Source organism: Loxodonta africana, chromosome 16 (assembly GCF_030014295.1).
Source record: "Loxodonta africana isolate mLoxAfr1 chromosome 16, mLoxAfr1.hap2, whole genome shotgun sequence".
Taxonomy (NCBI): Eukaryota; Metazoa; Chordata; class Mammalia; order Proboscidea; family Elephantidae; genus Loxodonta; species Loxodonta africana.
This window is the reverse complement of record NC_087357.1, coordinates 10,024,077-10,050,857: the sequence shown is the minus strand read 5'-3', so window position 1 is coordinate 10,050,857 and position 26,781 is coordinate 10,024,077. Positions and strand designations below refer to the sequence as shown.

Genomic DNA, 26,781 nt, shown 5'->3' with positions numbered 1-26,781 from the left:
TGGCAGAGGGTGGCTCCTGACAGCCAGCCCAGGGGGGTTACAACAGGAGCATTTCAGGAGATGGTACCACTCTCTGCTCTGATGAGACAGAATTTCAGAAAGGACTGGCTAAAAGAGCAGGTGTGAGCAGGAGGCGGGCACTGCTCCTGGGTCACTGTGCCAGCCCCCCAGGCCAGAGAACACCACTGTGGATGCCACATGCCCAGCAGACTGGGCAAGGCCTCCAGCTCCTGAGGCCAGCGTGGCACTGGTCAGCCAAGGTGTAGGCCCGTCTGGCTCCCTGGCCACTCTCCACACCTTCCAGAAATAGAGCAGACAGACCTAACGGACGGCCTTTCTGCATTTGGCCTGTCCTTCAGTAAGACCTTCCAGTGCCAGAGCCTCCAAAGGTCCCCCACGGCCTACCAAATTCGGTCCAGACTCCTGGGGGGCACCGCAGGCCCCCTCCCCAGTAGGCCCACCATTGGCCTCCGCAGCTCCTCCGAAGCCCCACATCCCGTGAAGAACCCCAACAACAGCAGCCAGGCCACAGTGCACCTCGGGCTTACGGTACCTCGGATGCCAGGTAAAGGGCCCGCTAATCCTCTGTGTGAATCCTCATAACCACCTCACTAGACAGGACAGTCCCATTTCACAGATAGAGAGTAGAGCCCCACGGAGGTTACCTGCTCCCTCAAAGCCACACAGCTGGCATCTGGGCAACTGCACTGAGAACCTGTCTACGCATCTTGCGCCCATCTGCCCCGGGGTGCCCACCCCATGGGGCACCCCAGGACCACCACACACCTGCTTGGAGAAGTAGCTCTTCAGGTTCCCTTGGATTCCTGGATGTGGGATCTTCTGATAGACAGTTATGCTTTCCATGGGGATCCCTGGACACAATGGAAACCGGGAAACAGACTTTATTGCCCTGGGGACGCAATGGATGCTCCCGCCCCCACTGATCATAGCCAGTGGAGACATCCCAATGTAGCACAGGGAGAACCCAGCCCCGCAGCCCAGAGTGAGCCATGGGAGAAGGCTGTGATGGTGGATGAGGGCCAAGGGTCCCGGCACCGTTGTCTTCATCACGACCTCAGAAATCATCTGTTCCTGAGTTCATGTGGGTGTGGCCTGCCCACACAGAGCAGTCGCTTGCCTCAACAACATGAATCCTGTCTGTGCAGAATCCCATGCTGAGGGCAAGGAGTGCCTGTGTTCAGAGCTCTGAGGGAGCTTCTTAAGCCCAAGGCCAAAGCAGGCGGCTGAGTGCACACCTGGGGTCCCGACACCTTGGCCCTGGCAGCCCACGCTAGGAAACCAGGTTCAGGGCACACAGGTTCAGGGCGAGTGTCCAGAGAGGGGCATGTTGGCCTCAGCCATGGGCTCCAGCTGCATCCCAGCTCTGATTTGTGCTCCTGGATCAGCCACCCCTGTGGGCTGACAGTCCCCAGGGCCTGTTCCTTCCCATTCTACTCAGACTCTGACCATTCCAGGGGGTTTCAGGCTGGTGATGAAGGAGGGGCATGGAAGTAACTAACATGCCACCCATCTGTGGATTTACCGGGGGCAGCCATGGAGTAAACGGACCTACACCAGGTGGGGAGACCTCAGGCTTGAGAAAATGAAACAGGACAGGAAGGAAGACCACTCAGAAGCAGCGGGATGTTTTTAGCCTGTCACCATTTCATACCCAAATCTAAGGAAAAAGCCAAGTGCCAAACCTCTGATTCCTATATGTCTCTTTACAGATACCCAGAACCATGCTTTCTCTTTTGTTTTCTCCTGGTAGTTTTGGTTCCAAAAGGCTAACGATCTTGCTATATCTTACTACCTAACCTCCCTGGCCCTTCCTTGTTGCTGGTAGCATTTAGAAGATAAGATGATACAGGTGATACTAGTAGAAGAGATCGATCTTGTTCCATTTAAAGTAAGAGTGGAAAGTTACCAGGTCTGACCATCCTGGCTAATGTTCTTCACGTGGACTGTGAGAGGCTCAGAAGAACAGGGGAGAACCTAAGAAGGGTAACAGTTTAAGAGCCCGTGAACCGCTTGCTTTCTGAGAGCCAGGCGTCATGCTACATAACCTCACGATGACTCTGTGAGGTGGGTACCATGATGATTATACCCATTTCACAGACAATGCTACTGACACACAGATTATGGGACTTGCCCTAGTTCACACAGCTAATAACAGCAGAGGGAGAATTCAAATTCGATTTGTATCGCCCTAAAGTTCCTACTCCCAACCACTAGTCACCCCGTGCTCCCAGGCCAACTGTGACAGGAAAAGGGGTGCACGTGATTGTAGTGGATTGAATAACCTGAACCAAACCTACCGCTGTCGAGTCGATTCCAACTTATAGCGACCCGACAGGACAGAGTTGAACCGTCGCATAGGGTTCCAAGGAGCAGTTGGTGGATTTGAACTGCTGACCTTTAGGTTAGCTGCCGAGCTCTTAACCACTGCTGAATGTGACCTTGGATATGGGGTCACTGAAGATGGCATTAGTTCACACGAGGTCACAGTGGAGTAGGGTGGGTCCTAATCCAATACTTCTGGGAGAAGGGGACACACAGATACCCACAGGGAAGATGGCCACATGCAGACGGGGGGCAGAGACTGGAGTGATGCAGCTGCAAGCCAAGAACTGCCAGCAACGCCAGAAGCTGGAAGAGGCAGGGAACGAGCCTCCCTAAGAGCCGTCAGAGGGACCACGGCCCTGCTGACACCTTGATTTTGGACTCCTGGCCTCCAGAACTGTGAGAGGATACACTCCTGTTGCTTTTAGGACCACCCCCCTCCCCGGCCGCCACCACCCCAGCGTGTGGCCTTTTGTTGAGGCAGCCCCAGGGAAGGAGTGGATGGGCTGAGTGCACCAGAGGTTTCTGGAGCGAGCCTGGGGGTGGTGAGGGGTGGGCTGAGGACTCTGCAGGCTGTTACAGGCTCAGCTCTATCCTCGGAGTTTCGTCTGCGTGTGGGAATGTGCTCAGTTACAGAGGACCAAACGCTGTGGTCTGTCACCCCGTTACCTGCCCCAGGGCATGACCACCAGCCACCATCCTGGTGGAGGTGCGGGGACACGCTCGTGTTCCAGCTGGGGCCAGACAGGCTGAAGAGAGCAGATCCACCACAGGGGAGGCACAGCTGCACCCTGGCTCCACGTGGGGATCGCCCACCCCAGGCCTGGCCTGTGTGGACTCTGCAGCTGACCACTTCTGTCCCTGGTGGATCCCAAAACCGTGAGGGTGGCAGTGCCCACGAGCCGACGCATCCAGTCACCTTGGTCCTTAAGCATTTTCGGCAGGATCTCGCCTTTGAGGGTTCCACAGGGAAACAGAAGAGGCAGCGCTGGTGACTCCCCTGTGGGCGAAGCACCAGACTCTGTGATAAACAGCCTGGGAGAGGACAGCTCCTGGGAGACCAAGCAGCCCAGGGTTCCTTAGGTCTCAGTCTCAGCATCTGTAAAATGGGAAGTGCTTCCAGCCTGAAGGGTTGTTATAAGAGGAACATAAGAGGCAACGTGGGTTTAAGTGCTTAGAGAACAGTACTAGGCTCTCAGAAGCAGGCTGCTGCACCCGGAACAGTACCTTGCTCAGACGTGAGCTGCTGCACCCGGAACGGTACCGCGTGTTCTGATGGGGACTGCTGCACCCATGCTCCTTCAGTCCCTCCCACCCTGAAGTGGCTTCCGAGCAGCAGTCACCTGAGCTAGAGTCGGGAAGCTAAAGGACAGTCCCGGGGTCAGCACCTGAGCAAACATTCCTACCTCCAGAGAAGACCCTGGGGTGGGGGTGTGCTCTTGAGGCAGCCAGGAAATGGCAGCCAGAGAGATGGCTGTGGGGCCGCCTCAGCACAGATGACAGCGGGCACCCTGCTCTCTAACGGTCTAGCCAGGCACCCAGCGCCCCAAGGCTATGAGCTCAGCTCTGGCCCCATTTCCTCTGGGAAGACCTGGAGGTATTTCTGGCCCTAGGCTCCTTGGAGAATAGTGAAGACAGAAGGTGAATTAGCCAACCTGCAACATCATCATCCAACAAAACTGCTGGGTGGTTGGATGCCAGTCTTCCCCAAATGTGAATGAAAACAAGGCACTTCAGTAGAACAGACCTGTTTATCCCTTACGTCTCTCCACCCAAACCAAAAAACCCACTGCTGTCAAGTCGATTCCGACTTGTAGCGACCCTATAGGACAGAGTAGAACTGCACTATAGAGTTTCTAAGGAGCCGCTGGCGGATCTGAACTGCCAACTTCTTGGTTAACAGCTGTAGCACTTAACTACTACGCCACCAGGGTTTCCCTTCTCTCCATCGGAGGCAGGAAATTCTAACCAGTGCTGGTCATACACAGATGTTAGGCATTTGCCCACATCCCTCAGCTGAAGACACCTTCTCTGGTGATTGCAATCAGAGGAAGACGCAAAGCAAGCTCTTCCCGTCCAGCACCGTCTCCATGAAGCAGCATCTAAGCAGGAGGGTAACTGTAGGCTACTTCATTTCAGTTATTAAGTAACTACACATTGGTGAATGTTTTCTTTGAACTGCTCTGCAAATATTAGTGCAGAGAGAAAAGAAGGTAACAAGTCTGGAAATTTTAAATGCAGATGCCGCTGGCTTCTCTTTCCCAGTGTGAGGGAATGCTTTCCATGCCCTGGGGGTGCCAGCCCTGCAGACAGATTCTAGAGCTGCTCAGTGCCATTGTCTAACCAGGCCTCGCTCACCACCAGCTCCAGAGTGCGGGGGCCCCTGGGGGTCTGTGTGTGTGATGGGTGGGGGCCTCACTCAACAAGCTCCAGAGGGCAGGGGTCCGTGTGTGTTGGGTTGGGGGTGCAGGATTCTAGCTGCCCCCATGGGCCCTTCACAGCCCCTGCTCTGGGACAGCTGTGGGAATCCAGCAGGAAAGCCAGGGGCCAAACTTTTCAAAAGCACACCCCCTCCCCTGGGGTGTACGAGAAGGTACCTCCCCCTGGTGGCACGTCTTCTGAAGGTCAGCACAGTGCTGAGCTGCTTGCTTTCATCCTCCCGTTACAGGTCACTGTTAGAGAGCTCGGAAGCCCTGCTTAGGATACTACCTTCCCCCACAGGCTGCGCTGAACTTCTGTGGGCCCCCCAAGGCAGGAGTGGGCCTTTTTATCACTGCTCCACCATGCCCAGCGGGTCCCAGAAGGAAAAGCCCTGCCCTATCAGCATAAAGGAGTCCCTGGGTAGTGCCTCGGAAGAAAGGCCTGGAGATTTACTTCCAAAAATCAGCCCCTGAAAACCCTAGGGAGCACAGTTCTACTCTGACACACCTGGGGTCTCCAGGAGTTGAAATCGATATGGACTTGTTGCCAGCATAAAAGACGACGACTTTTCAACATGTCCTGGCTGAACCCTCCTTTGCTATGGAGGGCAGATCTATGGAGACTAGACTTCGTGGGAACTACCCCCCTCCAGGAATCCAAGGGCAAAGAGCCCATTCCTTTATGGGATAAGCTTAACGCCTGTGGGCTTATCTGCAACCACAATAGGTCAATGCAATGCTTAAGACTGGCTGATTCTGCAGAGGAGAGAGGTGTCCCAGGATGACAGAAAGGAGAGCAGCCAGCAGGGGCTCCAGCCTGACACCAAAAAGGTGTCCACTGCTTTCCCAGGGAGGAGGGCTGGACAGCTGGGTTGTCAGGGCTGAAGATGAACCCTGGTGATGACAATCACGGGATCGTATGCAGCCAGGTGGGGGCTCAATAGTCACCGTAGGTCACGAAAATAACGAGACTTTTGTCAGATATCACCAGGGGAGCACGTGCATGTCTGCAGGACTGTAACCATGTCCAGGTCTGCAAAGATTTCGCTCCCTCAGAAGCCAGCAGAGCGCGGGCAGTGGGCACTTCACTGCAGATCATTAGGACAAGGAGGCTGATTGGGAGAAACTGGGACGAGCCCAACACCAGGCTGGGAGGGTGCAGAGCCCTCGGGTGGACACAGCTGCCTAGCTCCAAGCCCTGGCGGCCATCGCAAATAAACTGCAGCACAGTCCGTCTGCCCTTGTCCCTCTCTCCTTTTTAAAAAGTTATAACTGTCTTCTACCTTTCACCATTTAACTTTAGCTACTTTTCTCTAGAGGAGCTGTCCAGGGAAGGCAGGTGACTGTCTGTCGGAACACTGCGTGATCCCATTAAATGAGCTGACAGAATAGGACCTGTCACACAGCACTAAGTGAAGGTTTGTTAAATAAATAAGCAAGAACTATGAATCAAGCTGTTTACTCCAAGCATCAGAGGCAGACTCTTCACTTTTAAAGTTGAGCTTCAGAGTTTACTGAGGGAGAGAATCAATGCCTCGGTAAGACCAAGGAGGAGTACCTTATTAGCAGTCAACATGGATTTCCATTTGGATATTCTAATTGAACTGAAGATTTGTTAGGACTGAAAGACATGCTGGCAATAAATGAGCGGGAATAACAAAGGCTCTGCAAAGAATACAGGCCAGTGTCCTCCAAGATAAGGGTGGAATATGTGAGTATTTACCTTGCCAAGCCGGGATTCATTTCACTGAAGTATCAATGTCATAATTCAGATGTGACATTGATCTGTTTCTGCTTTCTGTTTGCAAAGAAGGAACGCTAGCTTGCTGGTCTGAACCTCGTAATAAGGAATGGCCCATACAGTTCCTTTCCATCCCCTTCCAGAACAGATACATCAATTGCAAGCACAGCTGGAGCCACCTATTCAGTTAAGGAACTGTCTTCCCACCATATAACCAATAATTATTCTTCGAAAACTCTAAAATTTAATCCTACACAAGGGGTCGCCATAAGTGGATTCTGACTCATGGTGAACCTGTGTGTTACAGAGTAGAACTACTCCATAGGGTCTTCTTGGCTGTAATCTTTATGGAAGCAGATTGCCAGGCCTTTCTTCCATAGTGCCACTGGGTGGGTTTGAACTGCCAACCTTTTGGTTAGACCCATAAAATCCATGGCTGTTGAGCAGATTCTGACTCATAGCAACCTTACAGGTCAGAGTAGAACAGCCCCACAGGATTTCCAAAGAGTGGCTGGTAGATTCAAACTGCTGACCTTTTTAGTTAGCAGCTGAGCTCTTAACCACTGCACCACCAAGGCTCCTTTGGCTAGTAGTGCAAACCATTCGCGCTACCCAAGGACCTTCAACCAAGTATACCAAGTGAAAAAAAAAGTAACGAGTTGCCATCGAGTCGAACCTGACTCAGGGCAACCCCATGTCTGTTCCATAGGGTTTTCAATGGCTGATTTTTCGGAAGTAGATCACCAGTCCTTTCTTCCAAGGTGTCTCTGGTGGACTCAAACCTCTTAATTTTCAGCTGGCAGCTGAGCATATTAATTGTTTGCAACATCCAGGGGTTCCCAAATAATCCCCACCCAAACTCACTGCCATCAATTCTGACTCATAGCGACCCTACAGGACGGAGTAGAACTGCCCCATAGGGTTTCCAAGGCTGTAAATCTCTCAGGAACCAGACTGCCACACCTTTTTCCTGCAGAGCCGCTGGCAGTTTCGAACCACAGACATTTCAGTTAGCAGTCCAGTGCTTTATCCACTGCACCACCAGGTGCAAACAAGTACAAACCTCCACAAATTCAAGCAGACTAACGTCCCAGAGGTGGCTTACACACTGCACACCCATCAATATCATCACGGAGATCGCAGAGGGAACACATTCTTTCCCCTTTAACCAGTGGCTGTGAGATCAACAAACAAAAATAAATGGCTTCATTTGGGCGCTCTTCTACTTACTGGAACAAATGTATTCTGCGAGCTTCTCTGCATTTCCACATTTTTCTCCTTCTGTATCCAGGCCAATTTTCCTCACTGGAAAACAACAAAGAAATGTTATTTCCTTACACGGTTTGGGGAGTCCTTTTGCTCACATGTGGTTCTCTACCACGCAAATACACAGGCAGCCCTCTCCTGAAGGCCAGTGTAGGATCATCAAGGTGCCGGGTCCCAGCCTCACCCTTCCCTGGTCTGTGGCTTGTCAGTCAGCCAGGAGATGGTGAGCACGCACAGGGGTCTGTCTACACCCTTCTCCAGGGTCTGCATGAGAAAGTCTTGACTTTGTTAGGGAGGCGAGCCCCCATTCACAAAGGTGGCTGACAGGGCCAGACTGAAGGGGGAGGAGGGGCCACGTGTCATGCCAACAGGCATCCTGCACTTCTGTGACACGCCCCTTCACTAGCTGAGCAGGACCATACAACCCCGGCTCCCCGCATATCCTGAAGAGGCCGGTTGCTCTGCAGAGGCCAGGGATGGTGAAGGGCCGGCCCCTCAGTCAGCACTTGCTCCGCCCTCTTCTCTCAGGAAAATGGAGCTTTCTGAAGAGAGGCACTCTGGGCATTCCATTCAGGCTCTCCCTCCTGAGAGACTGGCTCAGAACACACTGACCCTCAGTGTAGACACTGCCAGCTCTAACTATGGGTCACTAACACGGGCTAAGTCAAAGAGGAGGGCCACACGCTGCTGTCAACTGTGTCAGGAACAAAGCCCTAGCTCAGGCTGCAGATCCAGCCCAGGCTGGGCCTCCCTGGTGCAAGTTCAAAAGCCAAACCAAACCCACTACCATAGAGTTGATTCCAACTCATAGCAACTGTATAGGACACAGGAGAACTGCCCCATAGGGTTTCCAAAGCTGTAAATCGTTATGGAACCAGACTGACATATCTTTCTCCCACAGAGCCGCTGGTGGTTTCAAACCTCTGACCTTTCAGTTAGCAGCCAGGCACTTTAACTGCTGAGCCACCAGGGCTTCTTGGTCCAAGTTAGAAGTGTCTAAAAGCGCCAGGGAACCCTGAACCGCTCCCAGGAACTGAACTGGGGAACCACGGCTGGGTGACCATGGTACTTTACCCTGATATTGAGAGGCACTTTTCCCACACCTGGAGCACAAACTCTGCTGAATGGCCTTCCTGTTCTCTCAGCAAGCCCCTGCTCATTGGAGCCTGACCACGTGCGTGCTGCAAGCGACACAGTGGGGGCTATTCCTGCCTTTAGAGACAAGGAGCTGAGGCGCTGAGGCGCTGAGCAGGGCAGGGACTGCGTCTGTCTTGTCCACAAGAAGCTCTCAATAAACGTTTGGTCTGAGGTCTCAGCCCCTAAGTGGCAGAGCCAAGCCTGAACCAAGCATACAGAGGCCGGCTCTGCCCCAGCGCCGGTACACGCACTTCACGCAGCACTCAGTTCAGGGCAAGCCTGTCTTAAGGTCCTTCCCTGAGTAATGGCCGACACTGAAACTTCAAATTATTCAAACTGTGTTAAATACACCAAGCTGATCCTAGATAAACCTGACAGAATATTTTTTATATTTGAGGGGTTCAGACAATGACTGCCCCAATGGATCCAGTTTCCTAGGCTTTTACCTTCTACCTTTTCTCTTTGCTTCAAACGTCCAACGGTCCTGACCTGGTCCTGGAGGGGGCCAGGGGCAGCTTCTGGCTGTAGCTTGACCCGAGGGCTCCTGGGTGTCATGGTAGCCTCTGAAGTAACCCCAGTAGTCCCTGGTGTTCACGCCCTTATGTCGCCCCCTCCCCCGGGGTGTGGGCTGGACTTATTGATGCAATCCGAACAAACAACATGGCAGAAGTGATGGAATGCCACTTCCAAGATTTGGTTACAGAAGGCCCGTGGCTCTGTCTTGGGTGTTCTCTCTGGCTCTCTCGACCTGTCTTGCCATCAGGGAAGCCAGCTGCATGTCGTGAGACAGCCCTGTTGAGAACCCACATGAGTGGGCTGAGAAGTGGGTCTTCTGAGTCCTGCCAGCAGCCACTGAGTGATCCTGGAAGCAGACATGCCCCCCGCCAGGCCTCAAGGTGACTGCAGCCAGTGAGAGACCCTGAGCAGAGGGATCCATGGAGCCACTCCCAGGTTTCCAACCCCCAGAAACTGTGAGATAATCTCTGTTGTCTCCAGCTACTGGGTGCTGGGGTAGTTGTTACGTAGCAAAGGTGACTGATACACTGGGCCTGGCTCCTCCTGGCTGTCAGCGCTCAGCTTCCTCTAACTCTGCAGGCTCCTGCTGAAGCTTAGGAGGAGCAGAAACCTCAGAGCTCATGCAATGCCTCTTCCCTGGATCCATAAAGACAGCCCTCCTTTTGTTATGTCATCTCAGAAAAGGCCAACTGAAGAGTGGGGTGGTTGACTTCCATGCTAGGCCAGGATGTGGTTTCAAAAAAAGATAAAGTAAAATGGAGTGATGGAGGCATCTGACCTCCTATAACTTCACAAGGGGAAAGGAGAATCAAGATCAACAGCCAAAGGCTGATTTACCAATTCTGACACCAACCATCCCTTCCATGGCATTCTCTGCTTCTCTGCTGGGTTTGTTGATTCATTGCAGTGGCAACACAGAACTCACAGACCATACTTGCAGTTATGAGGTTTATTAGGGAAGTAACAGGTTATTGTTCAGGTTCAGAAACACTCAGGATACAGTTCTTCAATCAGGACAGCCTATTCTCAGCTGTGCCCCTAAGCTTGCCTCTCTGGCCTTCAGTCTCTGCCCTACTGTGGCAAGTGTTAAAAAGCTCTTTTAGCTCTGCTGGTAAGTGCCCAGAGGCACCCCACTCCACCAGCAAGCCTCTTGCCTGAAGCTGCTCAGCTTTCTTGCTCTGTGGGCCGGGAGGCCCACTGCACCATCTCCTGTCGATCTCCTGCCTCTGCTGCTGCCGTTTCTCTGCTCCTGCTTTTTGCCTTCTCCAGTGTTACAGTTCTCCCTCTCTGTCCTGGTTCTGGAAACCGTGGTGGCATAGTGGTTAAGTGCTATGGCTGCTAACCAAAAGGTCAGCAGTTCAAATCCACCAGGCGCTCCTTGGAAACTCTATGGGGCAGTTCTACTCTGCCCTATAGGGTCGCTATGAGTCGGAATCGACTCGACGGCAGCAGGTTTGGTTTTGGTTTTGGTTTTGGTCCTGGTTCTGCTGCTTCCCTCTGTCTTCTGTGTTACAGCTCCTCTTTCTCTCTCTCTCTCCCTCTAAGCCTAGCAGGATAACAAAACTGACCAATCCTCTCATTAGGGTGTCACATACCTTATTTGCATGGTACCACCCCCACAAGGGTACTGTGCACCTCATTTACATTATTAGCAAGTTATCGAATCCCCTTGGTGGGCCACGAGCACCTCATCTGCATAGTCCCACCCAGTCATTTGGTGGGAGTTACAAAGACTATGGCTTAGAAGGGTCATATTAAGTAATTCACTGCACTGCAAGAAGAAATAAAGGAAAACTCAAAGGAAATTTAAAATTACAAATAAGAAATTTACAAAATCCTTGATGATAAAGGGGATACTATTTCCCCTTTGATGATAAGTTTCCAGCATTTAGAATATGCCTTTTCCTTCACAAGTGAATAAACAGGGGCCAATTTGAGGCCATCTGCTCTGGGTCTCAGAGGCATGGACTTCTCATCACTGCCACCCCTTCTGTTTTCTAGTTTCTCACTTTACAGAAGGGTCAGAGCAAAATGCACAAAGATGCTGCTGAAATCAAACCCAAGTCCAAGTGACGGTGAAAAGCGTCTGCTCATCAGCTAATGTGTGAAGGGCTGGACTTGGAATATAAAATCAAAGTACAAAAATTCACAAATATGCTGTCTATTCAACAGTGAAATTTTTGGTATATAAATCAGAAATTGCCTGCATGATTTTCTTTCCTCTTCTCATTTAGAAAACAAAAATAGTAAAAGAAAGTATAAGAAAATTCTTAACTTAATTTCTGGGGGAATGCGGGGGAGTGGAGGTGGTTCCCATGGCAACCAAACCACTAATGTGCTGAGCTTGGTGGTAGAAGTCCTGCTACACAGAAGAGCTGTGCTTCCTCTGTTAATTAGCTAGCAACTCCCAGCTGGTTTCTTCTCCAATCTGATTTTGTTCTCTGGAAAATGTGCTTTTAATTCTTAATCTATTTTCACTGAGACTGTACCTTCCCCCGATATTTTTAAACTCATGTAGACAAATTAAACAGTTCTGAAACAAAGCTACACGTGGATTTATGGTCTTCATGATGGCTAAGCATTGTTTTAAGTATTTAAAATGTTTTAATGCTAATTTTTAATGAGTCACTGTTTAAATTTTATGCTTTAAAAACAATACATAAATTCAAGGCTATTTGGTAAAATGTAGAAAACGTTAAGAAAATTATAAAAACCACCTATAATATCATCACCTGGAGAGAACTACTTTTAATATTAGGTGATTTTCCTTTTAGGCTATTTTGGGAGAAGGAAGCATCTATCTATTACAGTGCCTGTATTTTTTAATTGAGTTAATATTGCACCATAGATCTACACATATATATATATATTCTTAACATTACCTTATATTTTCTTACATTATAAAAATCCTTCAAAATCTTCATTTTAAAAGATGACATAGCCTTCCCCATCCCCTTCCCTTCATGAACAATTCAGCCCTAAGATCACAGATGGGGCAGAGGAAAAGAACACTCCTTGGGGAGGACACTTACTATATGTAACTACTCCGCTGTTACTAGACAGTTAGGCGGGGCTTCCGTTTTTCACAGTTGTACCTAATGCTACGATATATGTTATCACACAAAAGCCATTTCATTTCTCCCATCTAGGATTACTACCTTTGGATAGATTCCCAGTAAAGGCATTAGTGGGCCAAAGGGTACAAACACCTTAATAGAGCTTTGAACGGCATACCGACCAAGTGTTTCTCAGAAGATTTAAACCCATTTTTGATGCTGTTTAACAATATTTGAGTATATTTCTTTCACCACACCCTTACGGACAGTATTACATATTTAATTAATTACTTTCAGCAAATTTAATAGGCAAAACTATCATAGTTGTAAAAGGAATTGAAGTGTACATTTTCCTTTTTCAAACAAACAAATAAGGCAAAGTCATTTTTTAGTATTCTCCTTGAACTGTAACTGCTTACCTAGAGAAGCGGTGGCACTTCCAACCACGTACACTGGCTTAGCATTCCATTTTTCTTTCAGAGACTTTTCCCAAGCTGTAAAACATGAAATCGTATGTACGTGAGTTGCAAATACCAAAGTCACCATTTGGATGCTACCCAATGTTTATCCTGAGAAACTTGCAAGCAAGAGAACTATTAATAACCAAACATAAAGACTAGCATCTCAAACTAACATATATTCGGTAGGCGAACTTTTTAAAAAAATCACCTCGGGTAATGTGTCGGCGTGCCTGCTTGAAGTATTAACTGGTTTCCAAAGGTGGCACTCCAAGTATTTTTAATGCATACTAGCAAACAAACGTAACTTGCAGAGTAATTTGCATGGTGACATTAAAATAAAAAAGCTCTAGACTTTTAAAGAAAAAGTCAATGATTATTAAAAAATAATAAAAAGCTAATTAAATATCTAATAAAGCAATATAATTGGGTTTATTTGGGAAATAGATCTGAAAGTCCATAAACTACAATCTCAGATGAGAGAGCTCAGGGGTTCATTAGGGTCAAAGTAGAGATAATAAGTTTCAGATTCATATTTCCAAGAGAACATCATCATTTTATGATTAAAAATAAAAAATCTTTAAATATACATTAAAGACCATTAAGCAACATCATGATAAACGGAGAAAAGACTGAAGTTGTCAAGGATTTCATTTTACTTGGATCCACAATAAACACCCACGGCAACAGCTGTCAAGAAATCAAACAACACACTGCATTGGGCAAACGTGCTACAAAAGACATCTTTACAGTGTTAAAAAGCAAAGACGTCACTCTGAGGACTAAGGAGCACCTGACCTAAGCCACAATATTTTCATTTGCCTCATCTGCATGTGAAAGCTGGACAATGAATAAGACTGAAGAAGAGCTGATTCCTTTGAATTGTGGTGTTGCTGAAGGATATTGAATATACCATGAACTGCCAGAACAAACACATCTGTCTCGGAAGAAGGACAGCCAGAATGCTCCTTGGAGGCAAGGATGGCAAGACTTCGTCTCACATACACTGAACATGTTATCGGGAGAGACAGGCCCCTGGAGAAGGACATCATGCTTGGTAAAGTAGAGGGTCAGCGAAAAAGAGGAAGACCCTCAAAGAGATGGACTGACAAAGCAGCTGCAAAATGGGCTCATGCGTAACAACGACTGTGAGCATGGTGTAGGACCGGGCAGTGTTTCCTCGTGTTGTTGCTATGAGTTGGAACCAACTCGACAGCACCTAACAACAACAACATGCATTAAAGGAATACAAAGAGAAAATGGATTGTAAGAATATATCATAAGGCCACTGGATGCTCAATACATTTTTATAATACAGAGAAACAATAGTTCTTCTTTCCTAAAATCTGATTATGAGTATAACTTTTCCTTAGATTCAATAGAGCTACTCTCCGCTTTTCACGCCTATGGGAAATTCCCTTTTAAAGAGTAACCAAAGATTAAGTTTCACCTTCTTTTCTACCACACAAATGCAAATAGTATTTTTTATTTAAAAATTATCCATAACAATGTGAACACATCATTTCCCAGCCTTGCAGCAGAACAACGATTGAGGGAGTCTGGATTGAATCCAGGGTGGTGTCAGGGCCGGCTCTGCCCCTTAACTCGTGGTAGGTTCCTGGGCAAGACAGTTAACCCACCTCGTCTGCTTCTTCATCAGGAAACACCTGATGAAGTCACCTGTGCCTGTTCTGGAGTCCTGATGGTGCAGTGGTTAAGAGCTTGGCTGCTAACCAAAAGGTCGGCAGTTTGAATCCACCAGCCGCTCCTTGGAAACAATATGGAGCAATTCTACTAGGTCTTATACGGTCGCTATGACCCAGAATTGACTCAGTGGCAATGAGTTTGGTTTTGGGTTTGGTATGTCTGTCCTTCCTACTTTACAGAGTTGTTATGAGAATCCACAGAAGAAGGTATGTGGGAAAGCGCTTTGTAAATTGTAAAGCACTATATGCAAAGTCATGGTGGACACTCGTGGGGTGTGTTCTTTCTCATCATCTTTACCCTCAAAGCCATATAAAAGAAAACAATAAAATGGTAACACAAAGCATTCTGAAGCACCTCCAAGACAGACTACCTATGAAATGTGAAATATGAAGATAACAGCGTGTCTGGTTCTGAGTTGTCACGCTGATTTCACGGCATGGATCTTCACCCCTAAGAAAAGCATCGAACTTTTTCTTCAACAAGTGGTGAAGGTGTACTTGAAATCACCAAGAAGGCAATTTTTTAAGCTATAGTGAAAACCTAATTAAATATGCACCACCCCCATCACCAGCTGTCGTTGAGTCAGTATACAATAGGGGCTCAATGAATGCTAGCTACAAAGCTGCTCATTCAAACAGACTGAGAAGGCTGTTGTCCAGAGTGAAGTCCTGGGTTCCGTTAATGGGCAGTGCTGTGTTCACACTGTTTGATGGAGAAGGAGGGAGGCAGGAAGAAGGTCAAAGAGAAAACCACATCATAAAAGGCCTGCCATGGCACTGCCCATGTCTCATATATGGTTGGATTTGCTCATCGTCCCTTCAAGAAACATGGCACTTACCCTATCTTCAGAGAAGACTGACACCCAATCTATTCTGAGGGGAGATGTGCACGCCCAGCAGGTAAACATTTAAGGCTGGATGACAGACATCAGCCTGGGAGTTCAGGAGGGAGCTGTATCTCCTGTTCCCGAGGAAGCAGCTGTGGCACAGCTCCACTAAGTGCTCACTTCCATCAGAGGTCAGCATGTAGCCCTGATGTTCTGTGTTGGACATTAAGAAACTGTCTTATAGAAGAAAAACCAAATTACGCTCCCTCCAAAGGTCACCCAAACACGAAGTAACTCGGTACTTAAACATTTTTTGAGCTAACAGTCACGGTGTATTTCAAACGTGAAGTGCTACCATTTCTGGAATCTGGTATCCCCAGGGGGAGAGGGAAGAGTAAGTAACAGGCCAATGGAATTCACAGCAGACCCATCCTCACCTTCAGTTTTACTGTCCTTCTCCAAACACAATTCCACTGCTTCTACTGCTCGGGGACTGGTAAAAATGAGTCCTCCGTAACCTTCAGGATGAGACAGCTGCACACCAAAAAAGCAATAAAGGCATTTCACGTGATGGTTAAATTCCAAAGGAAGTAGGAAGCTAATTCCATCTAGCCATCCATCCACTAATCTACCCACCCACCCATCCATCCATTCATCCATCTGGCCATCCACCCACTCATCTACCCATCTGTCCATCCATCCATCCACCTACCCATCCATTCATACATTCACCTACTCGCCCACCCACTCATCCACCCATCCCCCCATCCACTCAACACTTATTGCATACTTACTATGAGCCTGAAACTACTCTAGGTTTTTTTGGAAATGTAGGCAAATTAATTAGACATCAGCCTTTCCCTCAATGAGCTCACAGCCTGGGGGGAAACAGACAGGGTGACAAGTGCAACTCAGCCTGGGGCTGGGGTTGGGTACAGATAGAAGAGTAGACTTGACCACCACTTGTAATGAAACTGGAACATTCACAGGATGGTATCTATTCTGGAGTGAGTCAATTCTGACTCACAGCGACCCTACAGGACAGAGTAGAACTGTCTCACAGGGTTTCCGCGGAGTGCCTGCTAGATTAGAGCTGCCAACCTTTTGGTTAGCAGCCGTAGCACTTAACCACTATACCACCAGGGTTTCCTCAAAGATAATAACGAGACATAATTTACTGAACATTTATCCTGAGCCAGGCACTGGGCTGTTTTATACACATTACCTCACTGTGAAACTACCCTGTGATATGGGTAGGTTATGCTCATCTCACAGATTAAGAACCAGAGGCTCGTAGATGGGAAGGAACTGGTCCATGGTGAGTGGCAGGACAGAGCGGAGATATGTGCCTCTGTGATCCCTGCCCTGCTCTTACTCTCTGCCTGGCATAAGCCTTCCAGAGCACATTCAGAACCTGCTCCGTGGCACACTGGCCAAGAACCAGGGAGAGGCTTCTGTGGACGCCCTGTGTTTGAGGACCTCTAGGACCTAGAAATGACCCCAAATCATGAGCTCTTTTTTCCGTTTTTACAGCTGCTAATGGAGAAAGATTCCATACCAATGTGGACCCCTCTTACATAGTTCCTGAAGCCTGCAGAGCTGGTGCCTCATCACAGGAGCATTATAGATGCCCACTCATTGTTTGTGGAGGAAACTATTGAATGAATAGTCCAATATCCAGTCCAAACTAAAAGGGAAAAACAGCAAGGCCTTCTAAGGAGGTGCAGAGCCCCAGAGCCCCGCAAGCAGGGCTGGGCACTCCTGTCCCAGGAAATCACCATGGACTCTCGGCCACCTCGTCTAGAAAGGGGTCCCAGCGAGATGCCCTGAAGGCAGCAGCTGGGCTGGAGCTTTACTAGGACCTTCGGTCACCTTTAACTGGGCACGACTCCTGCAACGTCTGTCACCCTACACGGGGCAGCAGAACTGAAGTGGTGGAGAGAAGTCCTGGGCTCAAGTCCGTGGCCAAGTAGCCAGCCTGGGTCTTAATTACCCCATCTCTGAAATGGGAAGAATAATACCTGTCTGGCCTGCTTTGCAGTTTGGTTTGTGGGGGTGGGTTAAAAGAGAGGATGAACATGAGCAGGTTGGGAAGCTGCTGGGAGCAGTGCAGGAAATCAGCGTTACCTGGGCCTCCTTACAGACCCTGCCTCTCCCAGTCAGTGGGGGGCTTTTTGGAGGAGTAGACACAGAGGCCTCCCAGAGAACCCTGATAGCAGCAGTGTCCTGGAGCTGGGGAAGGCTGCGCTTCCCCTGTGTTAAAGTTTGGTGGGAAAATGGCGGAGTAAAAAATAGGTCCCCCAACTTGGGCTGGCAAAGATTCTATGAAAAGCAAACACTGACACAGCGCTGGGCCTTACCTTCTCAGAGAAGCTGGGGAGAGACAAAAACTCGAATGATAAAACAGGGATCAGAGTGGCTTCAAGTCCATATAGTCCTAATTCCTGCAAATGAAAGGATACAGTTCTGGGTTGGCCAGGCCTGCTGTGAAGATAAGGAAAGGGTCACGGGATTCCATCAACAACTTATTCTGTGACATTTCTCTGAATTCTGGCACTTACTCCCAACCCTCCTGAAGTCATAAGTGAGGAGAAAGAAGGCAGTTAAGCTCAAGCTGCATGGCACTACGAGTCGCAGGTCACTTACCCTGATATAAGGGTCCTGGCCACAGTCATCCTCTTTAGGGTCTTTCAGTAAAAGAACCTTCATTACTATCTGGCAGTCCTCACCGGGCACTGTGACACAGGGGAAGAGGGTCTTAATTAGATTCAGGAGACCCTTCCTAAGCAATGCTGGAAGCAGACCGCAGCATGCCTGCGAAGGAGGTAATCAATTGCTGGCAGGGTGGTGATACCTCCCACGCGATGACTTCTGTCACTGATAAGGCCAGGGCAAGCATGTCGGGATGTGATAACACTTGGAAAGGCACATAAACTCATTAGTTACACCCCATATCGGACCCCAAACATTTATGGCTCTTAGAAGAGACGTGATGCAAGTTCTGGGTTCTATCAGAAACAAATGGAGAAATGGGTATCTTATGTATTAAGGAGGTAAATGAACAGTTATTTCCATTTCAAGATAAATGTGCTACGTAGCACATAAACCCTTTAGGAAGAAATTATATTGACTCTTCTACTTGTCAAAGGATGTTTCGTAAGTGTTGTCAAATAGCATGAGATGATCTTTCACAAATTTTCCAAGAATCTGGAAACAATATCAATATGTATCAAACACTTTATATAGTTCATACCCTTTTTCCCTGTAATTTCACTTCTAAGAATGAGCATCAAGGCAATACTCAGAAAGGTGAGCAAAGATGAACATAAAGATGTTCATGTTGGTGTTATTTATAATTGGGAATTACTGGAAACAGTGTAAATGTCCAGCAATGGGAGAATGGTGAAATAAATCATGGCACAGTTACGAAATCATTGAAATACTCATAAATAATTCAATTACATGGAAAAGTGATCACAAAATAATGTTAAGTGGAAAAAAGGCAGAATTCAGAATTATATAAATCTTAAACATAAACTGTATAAAACCTTACAGGCTTTATATATATATATATGAAAGAAAATACACCAAAATATTCACAGTAATTATTTCTGGGTGGTAGGTTAGAATTTTCTTATTTATCTCTTTCTATATTATCCAAAAAATTTTTTGCAATGGCTATGTTGTTTGTCACACCGTACGTGGTGGTGGAAGGGAGAAGTGCATTATGGCCACAAGGGCCTCCGAATAAACGCTGGCGAAGAACTGCAGGAAAAACTCTGCCTGAAGCAGATTACCATCCCAGAGGTGGCAATAGGCTCACCATGAGTTGCTTCATAAATATTACAGGAGTGATGACAGTCAAATGGAGAATATTGTTTGGAAGAAAAATCTATTGACTCTGAGAGCCATTATTTATAAGTTACTGTGAATATATTTCTGGAATATTATAATATCTATGAGACACCTTAGGAAAATTGGCTCAAAATTTGTATCTAAGCAACCAAACCTGGGTGAGCAAATAATGATCATGAAATCAAGTTCTAATCATTGCTGCTGTCAGGCTGTTAGCTAGAGAAATTGGAGGTTTAGGGAAATGGGCAATAACTTTTCTAGCAATTTCTGAAGTTAATCAAAATATGTCTCACATAGAAATGATGAACCTACCCCTCTGTGATGGTCAGTTTTATGTATCAAGTTGACTCCAGCTAGGCTATAAAAAAACCAACTGCTATTGGGCCAACTCTGACTCATGGCAACCCTAGTGTCAGAGCAGAGCTGTGCTCCTTTCAGAAGCTGACTGCCAGGCCTTTCTTCTGAGGTGCCTCTGGGTGGATTCCAGTCTCCAACCTTTTAGTTAACAGCCGAGCATGTTAACCGTTCGTACCACCCACCAAAAAACAACAACAACAAACCCGTTGCTGTTAAGTCAATTCTGACTCACAGAGACTCTATAGGACAGAGTAGAATGGCCCCATAGGGTTTCCAAGGAGCAGCTGGTGGATTCGAACTGCTGACCTTTTTGTTAGCAGCCAAGGTCTTTACCACAGCGCCAGTAACAGCTAACACTGAGCACTCGCTGCTGTCAGGCACTGTTCTAAGAGCTTTGTATGCATTAAATCTGTGGGGTTTATTCCATTTTATGGATGAGGAAACTGAGGCGTGTAGAGGGTAGATCTCAACCAGAGTTTCAGAGCGGACACGCAGCAAAGCGGGATTCACACCCCGGGCAGCCTGCTCTTAACTCCTGTGCTATGCCGCCTCTCGTGGATTTGGCACACAAACGTGTATAGAAAAACGGAGGTAGGAAGCTATAAAGCACTGCTGTAGCACAAAGCACCTAGTGTAATAATGCAAACGCGTGAACGCAAAACCCATCTACCCACTGCAAACAGCAAATGTTTCTTCTGGGCTCTCATCTACGGTTCTCTCAGGTAATAAAACTGATGCTAATGTGAAGCTTGGGTTTCAGGATAATAACTGTTAAGAGATTTCATGAGATGTTCGACAGGACTTAAAAAAGAAAAATCCAATCACCATCCTTATCCCTCTCTGCCATTGCTCAGAGCATCTCCAGTGTACAGTCAGAGAAGCCACTGTGGTGCTGCAGCCCTGGCTACCAGCTTCACTGAGAAAGAAACCCAGGGGTAGGCACACCACACCTGACTTTTTTCTTAGTGATTTAAATGTTAAAAAGTCTAAAATGTTTTCAGAATTGATTTTTTTCTTCCATGATTGACAAGTACAGTTGGCTGAACTATGGAGCACATTCAGACCAGGGCCGAAGCCAAGGAGTTCAGAGAAAGGTCTCTAGACACCTCCTCAAAGTGGGAAGGAGACAGAAGTCTTGCAGCACCAAAGGCCCAGGACCAGACAGGCACTGGGCCTTAGCAATGGACATAACAACCAGGGAGAGGGACCGGCTATGGCACAGTCGAGGCCTAGGCAATTCTAATCCAAGCAAGTGGACAGCATTGGCCACTGCCTTATGAATGACGAGCTACTTCCCTGCCTGGAATCCCTGTCTTCTGTCTACAGTCATGGCAGTGGTAGGTTGCTGTCATATGCCATTGAGTTGATTTCAAGTTATAGCGACCCAGGTGACAGAGAACTGTCCCACAGGGTTTTCTTGGTGGTAATCTTTAAGTAGATCCCTAGGTCTTCTTCCCATGGAGCCTCTGGGTGGGTCTGAACCGCCAACCTTCCAGTTAGCAGCCAAGTGCTTCACCGTTTGCACCACCAGGGGGTGGGAGGTGGATGGCGGCATTATTGCAACATGGCGAGACCAAGGGCAGGAATGGAAAGCATTTCCAGAGCTCAGTGCAGAGTAAGTCTTTCATTGCTCAAGAAACCTACATTCCCACCATCTCTAAAACGTGCCAGTCAACGGTTCAGAGAAATAAGAAGGCTCTTCATTGCTACTTCTTACCCACGTGGTCTTTGATCTTAGACCCACAGAGGAAAAAAACATAGTCAACCCAGAAGGTAGAATCCCAACACATGTGTGCACCAGCACTCATAGAAGGGGAACTGAGTTTTGGAGCCGTCCACGGGACTGCTGTCTCCTAAGAAAGAGCACTTTGGGGTGTGTGTTCTCGGCACAGCCAATCCTCCTTCATTTGGGAAATGGAGGCTGAGAGGAGAGAGGTTTGAGGAAGAAACCTGCCTGAGCCCATCACACAGGAAGTCCAAGGCAGAGCTGCTCCAAGAACCCAGAGCTGGGGGTCTCTGTTCTCTCCCACCAGCTCAGGCCAGTTTCTCCATCCAAAGACTTCGCAGAGGAAGAAACAACGTGGTCTTTCCTGGCAGGTGACAATCCTCCATTTGAGGTAGTACTTACCATTACTCCTTTATTCAATTAGGGAGTTTAGCTTTGGGGTTTAATCTTAATTGCCTTTCCTTATTTATTTCCCCTCTATACTATAGGGTCGCTACGAGTTGGAATCCACTCGAAGGCACTGGGTTTGGTTTTTTTGGTTTAGTGTGTCCCAGCATAACTCTGGGAGGGACCTTACTATTGCTCCCTTCTAGCCTAGGGCGGGAAGGGGGATGGTGGGGAGACTGTTATCAGACTGTTTATCCTTACAGGTGGGGTGACCACATACCCCAGTTTCCCCAGGACAGCCCCAATTTATATCCCCATGCACTTTCACTCAAAAGGAGCTCAGTTTGGACAATAAATCATGGCGTTGCTGCATTCCTAACAGCTCAGGGTGCTCCCAGCATCAGATCGTACTGCGTGATGGGATGGAGAGCCTTAGTCCTGTCCAAGAAATCTGGGGGCAGCTCACCTGCACCCAGACTGTGCTTGGCAAGTGTGAGAAACAGCATGGTGGCCAGCTGGTGGGGCTGGATTGGCTGGAGAGGAAGCTGGGTGCCAGCCTCTTGGGCCAGGATAAGGACTTTGTCATTTATTCTAAATGAGATGCAATGCCATGGGACTGTGAGCAGAGGCCTGACAGGCTCTGACTTATACTGTAACAGGACCACTTCACCGCCATTTGGAGAAGAGACTGAAGGCAGAAAGGCCTGGAAACAGGAGGCTATTACAACAGTCTGTGAGGAATGACGGCAGCTTAGACTAGCTGAAGTGGGAGCAGTGAGAGCATTTGGATCTATTTTGAAGGTGGAGCCAATAGCATGCAGGGGAGAGAAAGAGAAGCCAAGGATGATTCTAAGGTTTATCACCAGGACAACTGGAAATACGGTCACATGTAGCATGAGATGGACAAGAACGAGGGAGGGGAAATCAAAAGATTCATTTCGGACATACCGTATTTGAAAATGCCCTTTTCTGCACCAAAGTGTGCCGGCCCACCTGTGTACCAGCGATGGGTTTACAGACATCCCTAAAGTTTTGATCCTCTCAGCTGAGTAGGCCCTGTGGCAGCCTACGTTGGCTGGGTGGAATGGAAAAGTACTTGCACTAGGGGGCCAGGGTTCTGGTCTGGGCTTCTCTTCTCTGGGCCTCAATTCTGCATTTGTGAAATGGGCTGGGGACTCTGGACCGCTGGTTTTTCTGAGGGACTTTCCTCCCCATAGGAGAGGCTCAGGAAATACCTGTCCACTCTGAATGCTTTCAACCTCCCCAGCATCTCTGAACCAGGGAAAACGACCGCCTTTTCTCTGAAAACCAGGGAATTGACTTAAGGCCACTTCACTGGTAAGAAGAAGTCAGGCCTCAAACCCACACTTTCTAACCTGACACAGCCTGATGATCAACAGTGACAGCAGCTATCACTATAGCGAGCACTTACTCTGTTGGTGTTTACTGGGCCAAACACTTCACATGCAAGGTCTCATTCTCACTTAAAACTGTGAGGTAAGTATCATCCTCATTTTACACCGGAGGAAACCAAGGCTCTGAGAGGTTTGCATAACTTGGCAAAGGTCACACAGTATAGAAAGTAGCAGAGCTGGGATCTGAATCCAGGTCTGAAGCCCAGGTTCATTTTCCTAACCACCTCTCTGCTTCTCTGAGCTAAAGATGAAGGCTGAGGCAGTGGATAAGCGATCTCCAATGGAGCTAAGTTCCTTGGGGTCAGTACAGTGTTTTCTTAAATGACAAAACCACAGGCGGGCCATTTTTCCACGTGTGCCGTTCTAATCCACAGTCTGACCATGTGCTCAACCCTGAGAACTACTCTGTGGACACAAAGTAAGGATGTTTTCGCCCTTCTCTTATGAAAGAAAAAAAGTATCAAGAAATCCATGATCTCTGAGTGCAACTCTACCAAAAGGCTAGCATGGTACAGCCTGCCCTGTACATGGTAACCTACTCCAAACCCGTTGCCGTCAAGTCGATTCCGACTCACAGTGACTCTATAGGACACAGTAGAACTGCCCCACAGGGTTTCCAAGGAGCAGCTGGTGGATTCAAACTGCTGACCTCTTGGTTAGCAGCCGTAGCTCTCAACCACTGAGCCACCACAACTCCCTCTACATGGTGGGAAGGTGTTTTTGCATAGTTGGGGGACCCATCCAGAGCCCTGATGTCTAAGTATATTAATACCATGTTGTGACCAGGTAGACAAGAGACTTCCAGAAAACATGGAACTCAAAGAACACAATCACGGAGACTCTGGGGTAACGGGGACCTTCAGGGATGCTGATGAATAATCACTGAGAAAAGGCCACTAAACTTCTGCTTAAACCTCCTGAGCAAGGGTAATCTCACTACGTAGAGGCAGCTCATTCCATTTTCAGACTCATACACATGTAACCCTTTCCTCATTTAGAGAAAAAAAAAAAAAATGGAGAATCACAGACCCCATCCTCAGAAAGCTGGTATCTTCCCTATTTTCTTGCCAAGTAAGTCTTTAAAACAGGCTGCAAAGTGGTAGCCTGTGGGCTAAATCTAACTGGTAGATGCATTTTATTGGGCACAGGTTATATTTGTATTATATGTAAAAATCCATATTTCATGTAAAAATCCCTAACTCCAGCTTCTCTTCAAATGGAAAGATCCGACAAGATGAGGCCTACATTTCCACAGGGCTAAAACTGGCCAAAGGAGTTCCTGGGTGGTGCAATGGTTAAGTCCTCGGCTGCTAACTGAAGGGTTGGAGGTCCAAGTCCCCCCAGAGGCACCTTGGAAGAAAGGCGTGGTGATCTACTTCCAAAACGTCAGTCATTGAAAACCCTGTAGAGCACCGTTCTACTCTGACACCTGTGGGCTCACCAGGAGTCTGCTTCTGACACCTGTGGGCTCACCAGGAGTCTGCTTCTGACACCTGTGGGCTCACCAGGAGTCTGCTTCTGACACCTGTGGGCTCACCAGGAGTCTGCTTCTGACACCTGTGGGCTCACCAGGAGTCTGCTTCTGACACCTGTGGGCTCACCAGGAGTCTGCTTCACAGGAACTGTTTTTTTTTGGTAACTGGCTGCAGTTGAGCAGCAGGTGTCTGTTGTAGACGGGCATACACACTCCAGTTGGCCAGTCCCCTCCACTCATATCCACTGCAGTAGCTGATTCCATTCAGACTCACAGAGACCCTATATGACAGGGTAGAACTGCCCCACTGGGTTGCCAAGGCTGTAATCTTTGCAGCGACAAAGATGTGGCAATCTGCTTCTGTAAAGATTACAACCTTGGCGTCTCGAGTCTTAAACGCTAGCAAGCAGCTATCTAAGATGCATCATCAATTGGTCTCAACCCAGCTGGACCAAAGGAGAATGAACAACACCAAGAACACAAGGTAATTACGAGCCCAAGAGACAGAAAGGGCCACATAAACCAGAGACTACATCATCCTGAGACCAGAAGAACCAGATGGTGCCCGGCTACAACCGATGACTGCCCTGACAGGGAACACAACAGAGAACCCCTGAGGGAGCAGGAGAACAGTGGGATGCAGACCCCAAATTCTCATAAAAAGATCAGACTTAATGGCCTGACTGAGACTCGAAGGACCCCAGTGGTCATGACCCCCAGACCTGTTGGCTCAGGACAGGAACCATTCCCAAAGCCAACTCTTCAGACAGGAATTGGACTGAACAATGGGTTGGAGAGGGATGCTGGTGAGGAGTGAGCTTCTTGGATCAGGTGGACACTTGAGACTATGTTGGCATCTCCTGCCTGGAGGGGAGATGAAAGGGTGGAGGGGGTTAGAAGCTGCCGAAAAGGACAGGAAAAGAGAGAGTGGAGGGAGAGAGCAGGCTGTCTCATTAGGGGGAGAGTAATTGGGAGTGTGTAGCAAGGTGTATATGGGTTTTTGTGTGAGAGACTGACTTGATTTGTAAACTTTCACTTAAAGCACAATAAAAATTGAAAAAAAAAAATTGCAGCCTTGGAAACCCTATGGGGCAGTTCTATTCTGTCCTATAGGGTCACTACGAGTCAGAACCCACTGACCGAAACAGGTTAATCTTTACAGGAACAGATCGTCAGGTCTTTCTCCTGCTGAGCAGCTTAGCTGGGTGGCCTCCAACTGCCAACCTTACAGTTGGCAGCCACGCGCTTGAGCGCTTAAACGGTGCGCCACCAGGGCCCCCTTTAGATTATCCCACCAGTACCTTGAGCATTTAAGATTCACACATTCTTTTTTTTTTTTTTTTTAAACTTTCGGGCCAAGAATATGCATTTAAAGAGCGTCAGGGGATTCGATCCCGACTCACTGCATCACTGCCAAGTGTGTGCCCGGAGCTGTGCGGGGAGACACCGAGGGAGGCCCTCGCACGGCAGGGTCGGGTCTGACCTGCCCTGGGGAACCTGACAGGACAGGTGACCTTCCAGGCGGGCTGGACCGAAGGGCGACGCCTCGGGCCCCCGCCCCACTCTGTCCCTCACGCCTGCGGGCTGTCCTCCTCCGCACGGTGGGCGGTGACACCTACCTGGGGCGGGGGCACGCGTGGGCTGAGACGGGACCGAGCCCTGCGCTGCGCCCGCCACAAGCCGGAGCCCAGTCGGGGGCGCGCACCTTGCAGGCCCCAGGCAGAGGCCGCAGGTGCAATGGCATCGGTGGGCTCCGCGCACCCCGTGCCCGCGCCGCGGGGACACCCGGCACCCCAGCCCGCGCGTCCGGGAGCCCCTTTTGCTCAGCTGGGAGCCCGCGCGTGCGCGCCGACAGCCAGGTCACGGAGGGGGCGAGGCGAAGGCTTGGCGGTTCGTACCACTCTGTGAAGGGGCGGAGTAGCCTTGGAGGGAAGGAGAACAGAAAGAGAATTTGGCCGCGATAGAGCCCCCAAACTGCACTTAACTCTGAAATTACGACCGTGAAGTCCAGCCGAGGCGCTGGAGCTGGCGTCCACTCAGCCCTGAGGTTCTTCACCGTCTTCCTCCCCCTTCCTTGAGTGGTTCGGTCCGGAAGGT

At 48.6% G+C, this 26,781-nt stretch overlaps 1 protein-coding gene across 5 annotated transcripts in view; it reads right to left on the bottom strand.

Annotated features, from left to right (window-relative positions):
• UROS (uroporphyrinogen III synthase) overlaps positions 1–26,437 on the bottom strand; it is a 29,612-nt gene extending 3,175 nt beyond the window's left edge. The window contains exons 1-8 of one of the 5 annotated variants that reach the window (XM_010599232.3): positions 26,304–26,437; positions 18,117–18,205; positions 17,831–17,914; positions 15,908–16,004; positions 12,899–12,973; positions 7,735–7,809; positions 3,263–3,343; positions 787–872 (exon numbers count right to left, since the gene is read on the bottom strand). In XM_010599232.3, coding sequence (XP_010597534.1) covers positions 787–872; positions 3,263–3,343; positions 7,735–7,809; positions 12,899–12,973; positions 15,908–16,004; positions 17,831–17,914; positions 18,117–18,179 — 561 coding nt within the window. In that variant the 5' untranslated portion in view covers positions 18,180–18,205; positions 26,304–26,437. Of the gene's footprint in view, positions 1–786; positions 873–3,262; positions 3,468–7,734; positions 7,810–12,898; positions 12,974–15,907; positions 16,005–17,830; positions 17,915–18,116; positions 18,206–26,087; positions 26,244–26,303 lie in introns of those variants that run through there. The other 4 variants (XM_064269194.1, XM_064269195.1, XM_064269197.1 and 1 more) reach the window with 4 other exon arrangements.
• Positions 26,438–26,781: the final 344 nt, after the last annotated feature.